At 35.3% G+C, this 17,066-nt stretch overlaps 4 protein-coding genes across 4 annotated transcripts; 3 read left to right on the top strand and 1 right to left on the bottom strand.

Moving 5' to 3' along the window:
• Positions 1-4,365: 4,365 nt before the first annotated feature.
• LOC103866199 (3-phosphoshikimate 1-carboxyvinyltransferase, chloroplastic) lies at positions 4,366-7,371 on the top strand. Its single transcript, XM_009144078.3, has 8 exons — positions 4,366-4,804; positions 4,988-5,232; positions 5,312-5,465; positions 5,811-6,025; positions 6,098-6,215; positions 6,506-6,716; positions 6,794-6,855; positions 6,936-7,371. The coding sequence occupies exons 1-8, from the start codon at positions 4,478-4,480 to the stop codon at positions 7,152-7,154; spliced, it is 1,551 nt and encodes a 516-aa protein (XP_009142326.2). The 5' UTR covers positions 4,366-4,477; the 3' UTR covers positions 7,155-7,371.
• A 201-nt stretch (positions 7,372-7,572) lies between these two features.
• On the top strand, positions 7,573-9,068 carry LOC103866201 (thioredoxin H2). Its single transcript, XM_009144080.2, has 5 exons — positions 7,573-7,812; positions 7,888-8,010; positions 8,209-8,641; positions 8,711-8,767; positions 8,855-9,068. The coding sequence occupies exons 1-3, from the start codon at positions 7,681-7,683 to the stop codon at positions 8,344-8,346; spliced, it is 393 nt and encodes a 130-aa protein (XP_009142328.1). The 5' UTR covers positions 7,573-7,680; the 3' UTR covers positions 8,347-8,641; positions 8,711-8,767; positions 8,855-9,068.
• Positions 9,069-9,087: 19 nt separating this feature from the next.
• LOC103866202 (40S ribosomal protein S13-2) lies at positions 9,088-10,288 on the bottom strand. The gene is made up of 5 exons (XM_009144081.3): positions 10,145-10,288; positions 9,996-10,068; positions 9,670-9,808; positions 9,395-9,581; positions 9,088-9,302 (listed from the first exon to the last, which is right to left on the bottom strand). The coding sequence occupies exons 1-5, from the start codon at positions 10,165-10,167 to the stop codon at positions 9,269-9,271; spliced, it is 456 nt and encodes a 151-aa protein (XP_009142329.1). The 5' UTR covers positions 10,168-10,288; the 3' UTR covers positions 9,088-9,268.
• A 2,781-nt stretch (positions 10,289-13,069) lies between these two features.
• On the top strand, positions 13,070-16,957 carry LOC103866203 (probable LRR receptor-like serine/threonine-protein kinase At1g34110). Its single transcript, XM_009144082.3, has 4 exons — positions 13,070-14,421; positions 14,928-15,188; positions 15,273-16,175; positions 16,242-16,957. Exons 1-4 carry the CDS (start codon positions 13,992-13,994, stop codon positions 16,727-16,729), a joined length of 2,082 nt encoding a protein of 693 aa, XP_009142330.2. The 5' UTR covers positions 13,070-13,991; the 3' UTR covers positions 16,730-16,957.
• Positions 16,958-17,066: the final 109 nt, after the last annotated feature.

Below are 17,066 nucleotides of genomic sequence, written 5' to 3'. Positions count from 1 at the left end.
GCAGCTCAGGCAACCATATACAGTATTTGGATCGAGCGCAACAACCGTCTTCATCAACGCATCTCTTCTACACCGGCCAGACTCTGCAAGGATATTGACAGACTCATCAGGAATACAATCCTAGCAAGGAAGAATCGTAGCAACTTCGGTGGGCTAATGCAAGTATGGTTCAAACATACTGTCTAGTGTGATGTGGATCTTCTATCTCATCATATAAGCCTTTTGTTGTTTTTTATCTTTTTTTGGCATCAATCGGCTTTACCGCTTAATTTTTTGTAAATTTACAACTCTGTTTCATTTTAATGATAATTAACATACTTATCAAAAAAAAAAAAAAAACTAGCAGAGAGTATAGAAACGTAGACATGTTTCAATCTATGGGTAGATTACCAACTTATCATCTGGTCGAAGTTGACTTTCAAACACGACCCCCAAAAAAGCTTTCCTTATTTTATTGGTAACTAACTTAATTTACATGTTTTTTTCTTCTTCATCTGACGATGAAATAACGATATGACTTTGACCTCTGGAGTTTAGACGTTAATTAGTCTTTTCAACAACTTTTTTTTTTGAAACACTTCTTTTCAACTAATTAGACTTCATCTATTGAGATTTCTTCTTCAAAATAATATAAAATACAATCAATATATGTAGAGGTAGTCACCAACTTGAGTACTATCACAAAATATTCCTTTCACAAAATTACATCACGGATATAGTACTTACAAAACATTAAAACACACAATATCGTTTTTGGCAACATTTCTCACCTCAACAAGGACACTTCTTTTCTTTCTACTAAATCCACAAGGGCCACATTAATATAGCACTCGGCACTCTCAAGTCTCACCTTTGTAATGACAATTTTTACGTAAATACAAAAGCGATAGGGTGGACAAAAAAATGATATAACCTGATTTTTATTAAAATACATTTTTGATAAAATTTAGTTTGTCACCAGTCATGTTCTTTTTGGGTGCGATTGTGCGAATGCAACTATCATAATCACGTTAAATAATACGTATTATAAGCACTAATTAACACCTATCTGCAAATGCATATATATAGATATGTTTTCATGCTGCACTGCACTGCACATATATGTTCTATATGTCATACATATTAATTTTATCGCACGCAAAAGAAAAAGAACAAATGCAGCTGTAGCTATAATAGACTGAAGATCGTTAGAACCACGCTAGCTTATAAATAGTATGAAAGAAGGCATAAACTAGCAAATACTATGAGATAATTTATGATGGGTTATAATCGGAGATATCATGTGTCTTTACAAAAACCACACTAGCAAATAGTATGAAAGAAGGCATAAACAAGCTGCACGCATGAGAATACATGTACATTTTTTGACCGATTGTTTTTAATTACTTGTAATAAATAGTCCACGTACATGGAAAGGGCAAAACAAACTTAAACCAATACCATCACCAAACAAAAAACGAAAAGCAGAAATTTAGAGGGAAACTGAGGAAAGGGCAGGCTAACACCTAAGCTAATTGGACCTGGGTTCGTAATCAAGAGTCTCTCTTGAATTGTTGATTAGTTTATTGCATATATATTTTTGTGCTGTGTAGGCCACTAAAGCAATATCCAATATCTATCAAGCGTTTAATTTGTGCCTGCTGAAAATGATAAACCTGGCTGGGCTATTGATGTAAGTCCCTATCGATTTGTTACTAGAAAGTAGAAAGGTTGAACACATTTAGTTAAGAATGGCTTAGAGCATGTTTAATCGGTAGGTTCTAAACACAAATTCTTAAGATTAAAACAATTAAAATAACGGAAAGTTAAATAAAGAAAAAATTGAAAAGTTAATTATGCTCTTCCAATATTGACACACATATGTGTCACCTATTTATTGGTTCTGTTTTATAAAGAAAAATGAAAAGTAAATACATTAGTATAATATTAATTGTTTATTCTTTTAGAATATTTGACAGAAAAACTGAAAATTTCTTAATTAAGTTTTAAAAATTTCCAGTACAACAAACATAAGTGTCACATATTTATTGGTTCTGTTTTACAAAGAAAAATGAAAAGTAAATATATTAGTATAATATCAATTGTTTTTTTCTTTTAGAATTCGTAACAAGTTTTTATTGTTGGGCATGTTCTTAGTGTTGACACTTGTACATGAGCTGTTAATGTTATGTAAAAATTCAATTGTCTTCAAATGACTAAATAGTTCTAACTATACCCTGTTGTATTCTACTAACAAATTTTCTTACATCCAGGGGACTCCACACGTGTCTATTGCTGAGATTATGATGCTGAAATGCTACAGTCTCTTATCAAGTTTGTCGCCGATCTTTTTTACCACCTTTGCTTTAGCTCCTTGTACCATTTGGAAACGTACCATTTCGAAACGCCTTTTGCTGAACCATCCGCTGAGATGAGTGGATTCAAAAGTAGAACATTTCTCATACAGAGATTACTTCGATTCTACATACTCTGAATCAATTTAATTGAACACATCCCCACCCAATTCAACTCCTCAATAATACGGAGATGTTCTACCTTGAAAAAGAATAACACTAAAAAAATCGAACATACTCTGGTGACTAGTGAAGAAGAAATATTTAATATCTCCGATACGAGGTGGAGCTGCTTAGAAATACAAGCAAAAGATAAAATACAACAAAAATAATTGACAGAACGAAAAAGTAATGGCCGATTCAGATTTCGGAAAATAATACTAAAGTGATAATTGTTTTGCTAGTTTTTATATAATGGATTTTAGTTTCTAGTTTTTGGATTTTGGTTTGTTAGATTTTAGTTTTTGATTTTGTAGTAGATTTTAGTTTTTTGAAAAACTTGATTGGTTTTAGATTTTAGTTTTAATTTTTGGTGTTTAAAATCAATAAAATGAAAATATTACTAATAGTAAAATTTTTATTCTGAAAAAACAATGAAATGCTATCATCAAAACTTTGTGATAAAAAAATGAAAAATTTAAGCCAGTTACAAAAAAAAATGAAAAATAAAAATATGCTATCATCACCTAGTAAAATAAAACTATGCTATCATTAATACTAATAATATTAATACTAGGTGGTTGTTAATAATGAAATGCTATCATCAAAACTTTGTGATAAAAAATAAAACTATGCTATCATCACATATAACTGATCAACCCTGTGTAAGATTTTACATATATGCTAATAATATTAATACTAGGTGTAAAAAAAAAAAATGAAATGCTATCATCACCTAGTAAAATTTTTATTCCCTCTAAGATTTTACATCTATACTATTATACATCAACCTTATGTAAAATCAATAATACTAGGTGGTTGTCTGCGAATATGAATAGTGTATGAATATTTAATAATAACAAATGCTCGTAAAATTATATATGTAATTATCATATTAATAATAACAAATGCTTGTGGATTTATATATGTTCTCCAACACTTGTTATGTATCTTCTTTGGTCTCTTCTTGCTTTTTCGTTATCATTGTGTTTTTTTTATTAATTTTTGCTAATGTTATTCTTATTTTTTAAATAATTTTTGGAAAATATTTATTCCTTTCTCTAAATAGTATCTTAAGCCATATTAGAGAGATTGTGAAACTTCGACAACACACAGATGGTTAGCGAAGTTTGTTTCAGGTTGCAGATGAGCCTTTGTATAAGAATGGATCAGAGAGACTATGAAGAACGTCTTGTTTTAGTGTCGGATGATAAAGGATATTACAGCTACATGGAGAATCTGAGAAGGAAATGGACATTGTATTCATTACGCTTGGTGTGCTTGATATAGACCTTTGTGTTAACCTTACAGGTTGCGATTCTATAAATTGCAGCCTGTCAGTCACTTTAACGACGGTTTTTAACCAAAAAACAAATTGGCGCTGCGTGTTAACTATGCCCTTCACCAACAAAAATTTATTGTACATTTTTTGCATATGTTAATATTAACCTTTAGGCAGGTTCTACAAAAATTTCCCTAGTTTTATGAGATTCACACTCGAAATTTAATGACATGGATGAGTTGTGAGCGTGTTTGCTTTATTTCATCAACTTGCTCGGTCCGATTCGGTTCAATTATTTCGGTTTGTGCCGAACAACTGAAAAAACAAAACCGGAGTCAATTCGATTGGGTTAAGCACTTTGGAAGATATATCCCGTTTCTCATTAGTGGTTAATGGGTTTATTTTGTTAGAAGGCCCATTAAAATGACCCAAGATCTTAAAAAGGCTCTTTTTCAGTCTCACCTACCAAAACTACAAGAAAATCCACTTGCTGTCTGAAATATCCGACGTGGAGAAAGTACTTAAGACGTGGCACATTATTATTGGCTACTAGAAAAAAAAACTCAAACACCATCGTAGAGTTGGGGTTGGTGAAGAATTTGATGGGTGCCTCTCCCCCCTCACCAAACTCATGTTCTTTGTAAAGCCGTCATTACAAACAACAAAGGAGACGACAGTTTTTTAATCTTTCGAAATTCAATCAATGGCGCAATCTAGCAGAATCTGCCATGGCGTGCAGAACCCATGTGTTATCATCTCCAATCTCTCCAAATCAAACCAAAACAGATCACCGTCCTCTGTCTCCCTGAAGACGCAGCAGCCTCGAGCTTCTTCGTGGGGACTGAAGAAGAGTGGAACGATGCTAAACGGTTCTGTAATTCGACCGGTTAAGGTAACAGCTTCTGTCTCCACGGCCGAGAAAGCTTCAGAGATTGTGCTTCAACCAATCAGAGAAATCTCGGGTCTCATTAAGCTACCCGGATCCAAGTCTCTCTCCAATCGGATCCTCCTTCTTGCCGCTCTCTCTGAGGTACATATACTTGATTAGTGTTAGGCCTTTGCTGTGAGATTTTGGGAACTATAGACAATTTAGTAAGAATTTATATATTATTTTTAAAAAATTAAAAGCCTATATATATATATATATTTAAAATTTTCAAAAAATTATGGAGGTTTGAGACTGAAGAAAGTTTTTTTTTAATTATTATTATAGGGAACTACTGTAGTGGACAACTTGTTGAACAGTGATGACATCAACTACATGCTTGATGCGTTGAAGAAGCTGGGGCTTAACGTGGAACGTGACAGGGTAAACAACCGTGCTGTAGTTGAAGGATGTGGTGGAATATTCCCAGCTTCTTTGGATTCCAAGAGTGATATTGAGTTGTACCTTGGGAATGCAGGAACAGCCATGCGTCCACTCACCGCTGCAGTTACTGCTGCAGGTGGCAACGCGAGGTAAAGGTTAATGAGTTTTTTGTTATTGTCAAGAAATTGATCTTGTGTTTGATGCTTTTAAGTTTGGTTTGTTTTCTAGTTATGTGCTTGATGGGGTGCCTAGAATGAGGGAGAGACCTATAGGAGATTTGGTTGTTGGTCTTAAGCAGCTTGGTGCTGATGTTGAATGTACTCTCGGCACTAACTGTCCTCCTGTTCGTGTCAATGCTAATGGTGGCCTTCCCGGTGGAAAGGTGATCTTGTTTGCAGCAGTCTTTGTTCATCACAGCCTTTGCTTCACATTATTACATCTTTTAGTTTGTTGTTGTGAGTTGATGGATCTTAAAAAAAGGAATTGGGAACTGGTGTGAAAGTGATTAGCAATCTTTCTCGATTCCTTGCAGGGCCGTGGGCATCACTAAGTGAAACATTAGCCTATTAACCCCCAAATATTTTGAAAAAAATTTAGTATATGGCCCCAAAATAGTTTTTAAGAAATTAGAAAAACTTTTAATAAATCGTCTACGGTCCCCATTTTAGAGCCGGCCCTGCTTGTATGGTTTCTTGAGTGAGATATTTTACATGTTTTGCATTTTCAGGTGAAGCTTTCTGGATCAATCAGTAGTCAATACTTGACTGCCTTGCTCATGGCAGCTCCTTTAGCTCTTGGAGACGTGGAGATTGAGATCATTGATAAACTGATTTCTGTTCCATATGTTGAAATGACATTGAAGTTGATGGAACGTTTTGGTGTTAGTGCCGAGCATAGTGATAGCTGGGATCGTTTCTTTGTCAAGGGCGGTCAGAAGTACAAGTAAGAATTCTTTAAATTAAAGAATTAGATTGAAGAAAATGACTGATTAACCAAATGGCAAAACTGATTCAGGTCGCCTGGTAATGCTTATGTAGAAGGTGATGCTTCTAGTGCTAGCTACTTCTTGGCTGGTGCTGCTATTACCGGTGAAACCGTCACTGTTGAAGGTTGTGGAACAACTAGCCTCCAGGTAGTTTCTCCACTCTGAATCATCAAATATTATACTCCCTCCGTTTTGTATTAAGTGTCATTTTAGCTTTTAAATTTTGTCTCATTAAAAGTGTCATTTTACATTTTCAATGTATATATTAAATAAATTTTCCAGTTTTTACTAATTCATTATATTAAATAATATAAAACAGAAAATTTAACAATTATCGTAATTCGTGTGCAAAGTTGATTAGTTCAAAGTTGTGTGTAACATGTTTTGAAGAATCTAAGCTCATTCTCTTTTTATTTTTTTTGTGATGAATCCCAAAGGGAGATGTGAAATTCGCAGAGGTACTTGAGAAAATGGGATGTAAAGTGTCATGGACAGAGAACAGTGTGACTGTGACTGGACCATCTAGAGATGCTTTTGGAATGAGACACTTGCGTGCTGTTGATGTCAACATGAATAAAATGCCCGATGTAGCCATGACTCTTGCCGTTGTTGCTCTCTTTGCCGATGGTCCAACCACCATCAGAGATGGTAAAGCAAAACCCTCTCTTTGAATCAGCGTCTTTTAAAAGATTCATGGTTGCTTTAACTCTATTTGGTCAATGTAGTGGCTAGCTGGAGAGTTAAGGAGACAGAAAGGATGATAGCCATCTGCACAGAGCTTCGAAAGGTAAGTTTCCTTTTCTCTCATGCTCTCATTCTAAGTTAATCGTTGCATAACTTTTTGGGTTTTTTTTTTTTTGCGTTCAGCTTGGAGCTACAGTGGAAGAGGGTTCAGATTACTGTGTGATAACTCCACCAGCAAAGGTGAAACCGGCGGAGATTGATACATATGATGATCATAGAATGGCGATGGCGTTCTCGCTTGCAGCATGTGCTGATGTTCCAGTCACCATCAAGGATCCTGGCTGCACCAGAAAGACTTTCCCTGACTACTTTCAAGTCCTTGAAAGTATCACAAAGCACTAAAAAGATCATTTCCTTTGAATCCAAATGTGAGAATGTGTTTCTTTCTCTCTCTATTGCCACTGTAACATTTATTAGAAGAACAAAGTGTGTGTGTTTAAGAGTGTGTTTGCTTGTAATGAACTGAGTGAGATGCAATCGTTGAATCAGTTTTGGGCCTTAATAAAGGGTTTAGGAAGCTGCAGCGAGATGATTGTTTTTGATCGATCATCTTTGAAAATGCGTTTGTTTGAGTAATTTTTCGAGGGTTTTATTTGATTAACTTGTCGTGTACGTAACTGTTTCAGTGAGTGTGAAGGTCAAATAAAACAATTTTAAAGATGAAACACAGAAGAGTATGTACCTTGAATCTGATATGAGTTGGTAGCATTAGTACTTAGTAGTGTGAAACTTTTAAAAACGGCAGGATGTGTGGAAACAAAATTGAAACGGCAGGATGTGTGCATCGTAGACCAGATAAGATAGCGTGGGTCTCACTCAAGTGTAATTATTATCCGCCTCATACTACTTGCTCAGAGAGAGAGAGAGAATGGGAACTGCAATATCAAATATGTTGGGGGCAGGTGAAGGGAATGAATCCGAGCATAGTGGCGTCACTAAGTTGAGCTCATCAGCTCAGTGGCAGCTTCACTTCAACGGGATGAAAGATTCGAACCAGCTGGTACGTATCGATCTGATCTTGCAACCGAGTTATATATAGAATTGAACTGATGATACTTGGGTTTTTTGAGAAAAGCTGGTGATTGACTTCTCCGCAAGCTGGTGTGGGCCTTGTAAGTCCTTCGAGCCCGCGGTCAGACACATGGCTGTCAAGTTCACTGATGTTAGCTTCGTCAAGGTGGATGTCGATGAGCTTCCCGTAAGTATTCATTCCTTCTTTTTTGGTATAAAAAAAAAGTGTTTTCACCTCTTTGTCGGGAACCCGTGAATTGAATCCAAGTGGCAGCCGCAACCCCTTTATTACTAGGCTAACTCAAAGTTGGTATTTATTTCTTCTTGTTTATTTATAGTAATAACTGATGAAACTTTTTACTTACTGGATGATCGATGTTCTCAGGAGGTGGCTAAAGAGTTCGACGTGACGGCGATGCCAACTTTTGTGCTGATGAAAAATGGTAAAGAAGTTGACAGGATCGTTGGAGCCAAACAAGATGAACTTGAGAATAAAGTTACCAAACACAGGGGGGGACAGTGATGATGATCATCATCAAGTTAAGAAAACCCTCTTCACTTATAATAATAATAAGCCATTGTGTAATAAAACCTATATAAATAAATGGCTTTTTGTTGATTCCTATTTGTCCCTTACGTGTGATTTGATTAAAAAAATGGTTTGTTGAAAAAGTTTTAAACTCTGTTATATGATATAATTAAGTTTATGCTTATGTGCATTTGGAATCTATTTTAGCGTCTGGTCTGGCTTAAGCGTATGAATAGGTTGCATATTCACTTTTCTTGTGGCGTGCCAACAGATGGTGAAGTGATAAGTGGTAAGATTATGATCTTATTGTTGCGTATACTCATTTATCTAACTACAATTTGATATGATTTTGATGAAGGCATGAGAAGAGATGTTAATGTCTTGATCTTCCTAAACATCAAGAAAGCTCTTGAAGGTGTATGACTTTAGTACTAGAACTCAAATCAATATTGCTAATTTGCTATGCTGCCTCAAACATTTCACTTTTGATATTTCTATATAGATGGAACTGCTTTCTACATTTCAGACAATAAGGTGGTTATGACTGAAGGCATTGATGGTGTAGTGTCTGTTGATTACTTCCAAAAGATAGAGTCTTGGCCTAGTAGGCAACAAATACATTTCTGATTTTTGTACACTTTTGTATTTTTGGTTGATGAAATCAACATTAGTTCGGAGTTGCAATAGTTATAATTTATAATCTTGATTTAAGTTTCATTTCAATTGCACATATGGTAACATGAAATGATAATAGATTAAACACGGCATAAGAAATTCTGACAAAAGATTTAAACACATTGGTTCCTTGAAATCATCAAAACATCATTGTCACTTGACAAAACAAAGTACTGAGAAGCATAGAAACTAAGTTCATAATAAGACAGCAAAAAGAAACAGTAGTGCTCTTGACCATGATCTAAGCCACAAGGGTAGAAGCAGTAGTAGACTCGCTGCAAATAAAAAAAAAACATATATGTCAGGATCAAACATCAAAACAGAACACATTTTTCATTTAAATAGGCAGGTAACAGTGTGCACTTACTACTTCCAGACAGGAGGAAGCTTCTTGGTCTTCTTGTAGTAACGGGCAAGACGGTGGATCCTGCTCTCAACAAGAATCAACCTAAACTTGGAATCCTTGTCCTTCCTGTTCCTCTCCAAGTGCTTGCGGATAGCAACTGCCTTCTTGATCAAGTGGTACAGATCCTCAGGAATCTCAGGAGCAAGACCTTTTTTACCAACAAAAAAATAAAAAAAATTATAAATTTCTCTCTGGAAAATAAATACGAGATGTGATAAAAGGGTTAAGACACAAACCGTGAGCTTTGAGAATACGCAAGATCTTGTTTCCGGTAACACTCTTCACCTGAGGGATACCGTGAGAGTCACGAAGAATCACACCAATCTGAGATGGTGTCAAACCCTTCTTCGCAAACTTGCAGATCGACTCATCAACCTGGTTTAATAATAACAAAACCCATTTAATGATCAGATCAAATTAAATACTTTTCAGACAATGGAACAAAACCAAAGTTCTTGTCCTAATACTAAGAGTAAGCTAAGTGAATCAACTAAAAACCCAAACGACAACAACCGAAGCTAATGTCTCAACAAAGAATCAAAAGTCTCAGGATTTTTCTTACATCAAGGGCCGTGGTCTTGAGCCATGTCGGAGGTGAGCGCTTGTACGGCAACGCAGATGCGGAGATACCCTTTCTGCATAACACAAAATGAGATTAAGAAAAAAAAAAACTAAGGCTTGAAGATGGTGATAAAGAAGAAGCTGACGAACCCTCTCGAATGCATACGACCCATCTTGAAAAACTAGGGTTTGTTTCACTGTCTCGATGAGATGAGTTTCTGCTGCGTTGTGCGTCAAGAGAAGAAGATATATAAAACCCTAGTTTCAGCGTTTTGTTTTTGGGCTTTAGGCCTTGTTTGTTAGAAAAGGCCCGTTAATAAACTAAAGGCCTTTTATCTCTCTATTTTCTTTTAAGTAAAAGGCCCGTCAAACTAATAAGTCCACTAAGGTGGTTTTAAGATAGAAGAATCCAAAGCCCAGCCAATATTTTGATGCAATGAGGGCGCGTGCTCTTTTTCTTTGCAAGTTTTGTCTGAAAAGTGTGATCATGCATATGCTTAAAGTTGGATTTGGTCTTTTAAGTTGCAATTATCTATGCTTTTAACTGCATTATTTGTCTTTGATTGTATCATAATGTCAGAAATTAATAAAATAAAGAGAGCAAATTGAGAAATTAAAGGTTTAGAGAAACGCAAGAATATGTAAGAGTGAGAATCGTGAAAGCAAAAGAGAAAACTTGTACTGCCGATGAGATTATTGTTAGTTAACTAAAGTGCACATTTGTCTTAGTCACGTGAATTCCTGTAGTCGATTTAATGATGTAGATAATATTATTAACTAAATAGTGTCTGCTTGTGAAAACTTTATACTTTAATCTTGTCTTCGACTTGCTTGGTTTGTTGTGGTCTCCAATAAAACTTGGTTTCTGTGATGCAAACATATCATTATAATATTTCATTTTACCTATTCCTAATCAATATAAATATTAAAAAAAATATTTTCTTATGCATAATTTGATATAACTTGTTGATTATAAATAATGTTTTCAGATTTAAGTATCGAATATATGTGACTAAATCTATGAACTCTTGCAAAGTATATGCATGTATATACTTCGTTTCCAACAAAAAATACTAAACCATGCTTAGACTGTTTTCGATTATTGGACAAAACTTTTGTTATATTTTAAAAGTATACTACTATATGGTATTGGGTAGAACGATTTTGGTCTATCATTACGAAACAAACTGAGGGACGATCTGACGAACTGCACATAGATGGCATACCATGGTCAACTATATTAAATATCTACCAAAGCTGAAAATTTTAAATCATTTACTCGATAATCAAATATCAAATCAACTATGTGAACGAAAATAAATATCTTCCACGACTGAGAATTTCAATCTTGATTTTTGTTTGATATAACTACTGTTTCAATGTACTATCTTAATTAATACAAAACCTTATGTAAGAAATAAACTTTCTTTCTTCTTCACATATAAAATACATACAAAATGTAATCATTAGCTTACATACGGTTTGTGCTCGATCATGGACACCACTTTGATTTGCTTCCCGTGTTAGGTGAAACCGAAGAAATAATCAAATCTTACCTTTCTATATTTGAATTTTCTGAAATTTGAAATGTGAAATTTTTAGGTTACGTATGGGACTTTTGTAAGTGGAGATATTTATGATTATGAGTATCTGACCAAAAGAGAGTTCTTGTTTGCTGTGGTTACATATTATTTTTTTAAAAACTGAGTGGTTACATATATTGCTTAACGAGTTAACGCATATGTGAAATGGCGACTTGAAATACGTGACAAAGCTACAAACAAACAAACAAAAAACTAAAAAGCAATGCATTTAAAAATGTCGACATGCATTTTATAACATCTGGTAATTAATTGGCACGCGTATATAGCATTGGACCAACCTTAGATATAATAAAATCAAAGGAAAACATCGAACACATAAGTTTCAGTTTTCAACGTCTGAGTTAACGAAACGAAGAAACGTGAATTTATAAATTTCTTTTTAATTATAATTCCACAACATTTGGACACGATATATAACAAAACAAAATATATAGATCTGCTCAAAAACAAAACAAGGATGATAATCAGTTAAATCCGGTGCCTACCAAGTACCAAAATATACAACTATAATGATTATTATAAGTTTTTGTTGTGACAATCGTATGAAACATCATACTCATGCATCCATACAAAATGGGACAGGCTGGGTCTGCTAACGTGTGAGGCCATTCTCTTAGAGACGAAGACGATTCAAATACTGTATATGGAGTGACGTTGATGATTATACATTACCATGTTAATCTTTGGTATATCCGTATATAGAAAAATATTATTACTGGTTTTCATAGCAAATAAAAAGGAAAGGAATTACTGTTATATGTACTATCAAATTTTACCGCTAGGGTCATATATTGTGTAATAATAGTATTAAATATGTGACAGATTTGTTATATCTTTATATTCATGTTTATATTATTATTAATAGTCATGTCGAATATAAAACCACTAGTTAACGATTAGAGAATATGTTTCGTTTAGTGGATGTACGCTAGCTAACTTGTCACAGATCACTTGTTTTTTACTTGAGGTTTATGTATGAATTTAGAAACTTGACTGCACTAGCTAAGAGTTATAATGGACACATTACTTTCGATAATTCTCGGCTGCACTCATACTACAATGAATTCATTCCCTCTGTCGACATATGAGCGCGCACACACACAAATGTGTTATGTGTATAATATACCATCCACCACTACCCACGAAGTAATAAATTACAAAAGGTGAAATATCAGAATTCAGAAGGAGCCATCTAGCCTTTTGCTTTATTCTCTTGCTTTATGTCTTTCTTGTTTCTGTGAACTCACATGTTATACTTTAGAGTAGAGCGAGGTGCTGGTCCATTTACCTTTTTATGTAATCAAATCAAGAAAATAGCAAAACACTAACTCAAGAGAAGTTCACATGTTTTTAAAAAATTACCTATTGTTTGATTAATTGTGTAAAATAAAATGTTCACATGTTGCTTCTATTGACTTGCCACCATCATCTTTCTTTGTCCCATTATTTACTCTTCACCCCATGCCTCTTGGATGCCTTTTTATCTTTCTATATCATATAATCTATATAAAACATAAACTACTCTTGTTTTATTTATGTTACAATTATTTGCACCAAATATAGTAATTCATTGAAATAATGTCAAGAAATGCCATTTATTTTTGTATCTTATTCCCATGTGAATATATGAGATAGTCATCAGGTATTACTCGCGCTGATCTGAAAATCAAGTACAACTCTAATTTAGTTTTCTATTTTCTTAATTAGTATAAATATTCTCACAATGAAATCTCAACCAAAATGTAAAATTTGCATTGAGTATAAATAAGTTTTTTTTTTTGCATAGTAGAATGAATCATTTCTGAATTCGCTTATTAAAACAGATTTATGTTAATTAGTAAACCCTAACTTTAATGGATGTATGAAAAGTTAAAACAATGATATGCAAAGTACGATTTTGTAGCTGGTGCACTGAAAAAGAAAAAACTTTTCTTACCACTAAATCTAGAGAGAGTGCTATCATTTTCAATTTTGAAAAAAGCTAGCCTAACTATTACTGTTTTTCCGCTGAAAAAGTCTTTAAAAGGTTGATCAAAAAAAAAAAAAAAAAAAGAATCTTTACCGTATAAAGTACAGAAATAAAATGTTGACAAGAAAAAAAATAGAAGAACGCTAATTTAAATATCTTTAGTCATTTCAGAGCAATGCAAAAATAAAAAAACTTCGATTGATATCACAGGTAGTCAAATATATAACTTTGTGTTTTATAATTTCATTACATATATTTATTTTCTTTTACGATTGAATCATCTTGTGGTCCACAACCTTTTCTTCAAATTAACAAACTCAAACTATTCAAAACCTAAAGACAAATTTTATTTTGCTTCAAAAACCAAAGATAGTCATTTTCTTCTTCACCACTCTCCATCTCTCTCTCTTCTTCACAACCAAACATGGCTTCTCCACTCTCACTCCCCCTCATCCTCTCCATCTTCCTCTTCCTTTCTCCTTCACTATCTTACTCATCAGAGCTCGACATTCTCCTCGACATCAAATCCTCTCTTGACCCACAAAAACGCTTCCTCACGTCATGGACTCCCAACGCCGACCCTTGCTCCCCCGGCTCCTTCGACGGTGTTGCTTGCGACGGAAACCGCCGCGTTGCTAACATATCTCTCCAAGGAATGGGTCTAACCGGAACTATCCCTCCTTCCATCGGTCTTCTCACTAGCTTAACCGGTTTATACCTTCATTTCAACTCCTTGACCGGTCAGATTCCTAAAGACATCTCAAACCTGCCTCTCCTCACCGATTTATACCTCAACGTTAACAATCTCTCCGGCGAAATACCTCCTCAGATCGGAAACTTAGACAATCTTCAAGGTCAGTCTTGTTTATGCATGCCTTATATTAGTTAATCTCACTCATACATACTTCATTTATTGCAGCAAAAAGTATCTTAAGTGAGTCAGGTTTGGTTTTATTACATTAGCTTAGAAAAGTTTCAGTTCTTGTCTTCTTGAATTTAGTGTAGGTTTTAAAAGAGTTCTTGGTTTTTCTTTTAAATAAAAACTCTTCTAAAACCTCATAAATTTTGGTTTTCAAAAACTCATAATTTCATAATTATGAAAACATCGAAAACCAAAACCAAAATATAAAAACCAATTTTACCAAAGAGAAACACCGAAAAATCAATTGAGTTTTTTCTAAAATTCAAAAACTCTTCTAAAGAACCTCATATTTTTTAGTCAAAACTCATATAATTTCATAATTATGAAAACACTGAAAACTAAAACCAAAATAAATTTCATCAAAAATAAATAAAATCAAACATTGCAAACTCAATTAAAAGTTGTAATTTCACAATCTTTAGTGCTTTTTTTTTGTAGTGCTTCAGCTATGTTACAACAAGTTAAGTGGGAGTATACCGACACAGTTAGGTTCTCTCAAAAAGATAACTGTCTTGGCTTTACAGTACAACCAACTCTCCGGCGCTGTGCCTGCGAGTTTAGGCGATGTTGGTACGCTGACTAGGCTAGATTTGAGCTTCAACGATCTCTTTGGTCCTGTGCCGGTGAAACTCGCTGCTGCTCCTTCGCTTCAAGTTCTAGACATTCGCAACAACTCCTTCTCCGGCTTCGTTCCCTCTGGTATACAATTCTTCAAACCGGTTTATCAGAACCGGAACCAGCCTTTTTGGTTTAGTATTTAATTATTTTTTTTGGGTTTTGAAGCTTTGAAGAGGCTAAACAATGGGTTCCAGTACTCAAACAACCACGGTTTATGCGGAGATGGGTTCACAGATTTAAAACCTTGCACCGGTTCCAACGTACCGAACCTAAACCGTCCCGACCCAACAAACCCAAAGAGTTTCATAACAACCAACGATGTGAAACCAGAGTCTGCAGTAGTACAACGAAGCAACTGCACTAACAACAACAACGGCGCGTGCTCATCAAAAGCCTCAAAGTCCTCATCTCTAGGCATCGTCATGGGACTATTAGGATCAATACTCGCGGTTGCAGTCTTCGGTGGCTCAACGTTCACATGGTACAGAAGAAGGAAACAGAGGATAGGAAGCAGTCTCGATGCTATAGACGGTAGGGTAAGCACCGAGTACAACTTCAAAGAAGCTTCTAGAAGAAAAAGCTCTTCTCCGTTGATCAGCTTAGAGTACGCCAACGGTTGGGATCCCTTAGGGAGAGGACAGAACAGTGGTAACAACAGTGCATTGTCTCAAGAAGTCTTTGAGAGCTTTATGTTCAATCTCGAGGAGATTGAGAGAGCTACTCAGAGCTTCTCCGAAGTTAATCTGTTGGGGAAGAGTAACGTATCTTCGGTTTATAAAGGGATCCTTAGAGATGGCTCTGTTGCAGCCATCAAATGTATCGCAAAATCGAGCTGTAAATCAGATGAAACCGAGTTTCTCAAAGGGTTGAAGATGTTGACGTTGCTGAAGCATGAGAACTTAGTGAGGCTGAGAGGCTTTTGCTGCTCTAAAGGGAGAGGAGAGTGTTTCCTTATCTACGAGTTTGTCCCTAATGGTAATCTTTTGCAGTATCTTGATGTCAAGGATGAGAGTGGAGAGGTTCTTGAATGGACTAGTCGAGTCTCCATCATAAATGGAATCGCCAGAGGTTAGTGTTTGAAAACTTAACTCTGTTCTTGTACTTAAAGTCTTATGTCTCTTTTTGTTCTTTCAGGCATTGTTTACTTGCATGGAGAGAATGGAAAGAAACCTGCAATAGTTCACCAGAATCTATCAGCAGAGAAGATTCTCATTGATCATTGGTACAATCCCTCTCTTGCTGATTCCGCTCTTCACAAGCTTTTCACGGATGATATCGTCTTCTCGAAGCTCAAAGCGAGTGCTGCGATGGGATACTTAGCTCCTGAGTACATAACTACAGGAAGGTTCACTGACAAGAGCGACGTCTACGCCTTTGGTATGATTCTGCTGCAGATACTTAGTGGTAAAAGCAGAATCAGCCATTTGATGATCTTACAAGCTGTAGAGTCTGGACGACTGAACGAAGACTTCATAGATCCGAATCTTCGAAAGAGCTTTCCGGAGGCAGAGGCGGAGCAGCTGGCTAGACTTGGACTTCTCTGCACTCATGAATCCTCGAACCAGAGACCATCCATGGAAGATGTTATGCAAGAACTGAATAAACTCGCCGCGAGTTATTAGTTTCCAGTTAACAAGATTTTTTGCTTAGTCTCACCAAAAGTTTACAGACGATCACCACTTCCTGATCGATCGTAGCTCTGTTTAGGTTCCCCCATGATGTAACCTCTTTTCTCCTTGTAACTGTAGCTGATGTACTTAGGCTGTAAAACAAGAGCTTTTAAGACATTTTGAATGGTCTTGTGGGAAGCTTTTAAGACAACTATGTTGAACATTGTTTTGTATTCTTCTTCCTTAGATTCTATCAATCCACATTGGATGTACCCATCAATAATGGAGTCTCTGCGGCATTCTATCGAACACCTGGCGAGCAGAACCAAAACAACTACATTTCATAATA

Source organism: Brassica rapa, chromosome A04 (assembly GCF_000309985.2).
Source record: "Brassica rapa cultivar Chiifu-401-42 chromosome A04, CAAS_Brap_v3.01, whole genome shotgun sequence".
Lineage (NCBI taxonomy): Eukaryota > Viridiplantae > Streptophyta > Magnoliopsida > Brassicales > Brassicaceae > Brassica > Brassica rapa.
Note: the sequence above shows the minus strand (reverse complement) of the source record. Positions and strands in the feature narration are given on the sequence as shown.

Coding starts and splice junctions, on each gene's coding strand:
- LOC103866199 (XM_009144078.3), top strand. CDS start 4,478: ATGGCGCAATCTAGCAGAATCTGCCATGGCGTGCAGAACCCATGTGTT. Junction 5,233..5,311: donor GCTGCAGGTGGCAACGCGAG/GTAAAGGTTAAT, acceptor TTTGTTTTCTAG/TTATGTGCTTGATGGGGTGC. Junction 6,856..6,935: donor TCTGCACAGAGCTTCGAAAG/GTAAGTTTCCTT, acceptor TTTTGCGTTCAG/CTTGGAGCTACAGTGGAAGA.
- LOC103866201 (XM_009144080.2), top strand. CDS start 7,681: ATGGGAACTGCAATATCAAATATGTTGGGGGCAGGTGAAGGGAATGAA. Junction 7,813..7,887: donor TGAAAGATTCGAACCAGCTG/GTACGTATCGAT, acceptor TTTTGAGAAAAG/CTGGTGATTGACTTCTCCGC. Junction 8,011..8,208: donor TGGATGTCGATGAGCTTCCC/GTAAGTATTCAT, acceptor CGATGTTCTCAG/GAGGTGGCTAAAGAGTTCGA.
- LOC103866202 (XM_009144081.3), bottom strand. CDS start 10,167: ATGGGTCGTATGCATTCGAGAGG. Junction 10,069..10,144: donor GGTCGTATGCATTCGAGAGG/GTTCGTCAGCTT, acceptor TGTGTTATGCAG/AAAGGGTATCTCCGCATCTG. Junction 9,303..9,394: donor CTTCCTCCTGTCTGGAAGTA/GTAAGTGCACAC, acceptor TTTTATTTGCAG/CGAGTCTACTACTGCTTCTA.
- LOC103866203 (XM_009144082.3), top strand. CDS start 13,992: ATGGCTTCTCCACTCTCACTCCCCCTCATCCTCTCCATCTTCCTCTTC. Junction 14,422..14,927: donor AAACTTAGACAATCTTCAAG/GTCAGTCTTGTT, acceptor TTTTTTTTGTAG/TGCTTCAGCTATGTTACAAC. Junction 15,189..15,272: donor CTCCGGCTTCGTTCCCTCTG/GTATACAATTCT, acceptor TGGGTTTTGAAG/CTTTGAAGAGGCTAAACAAT.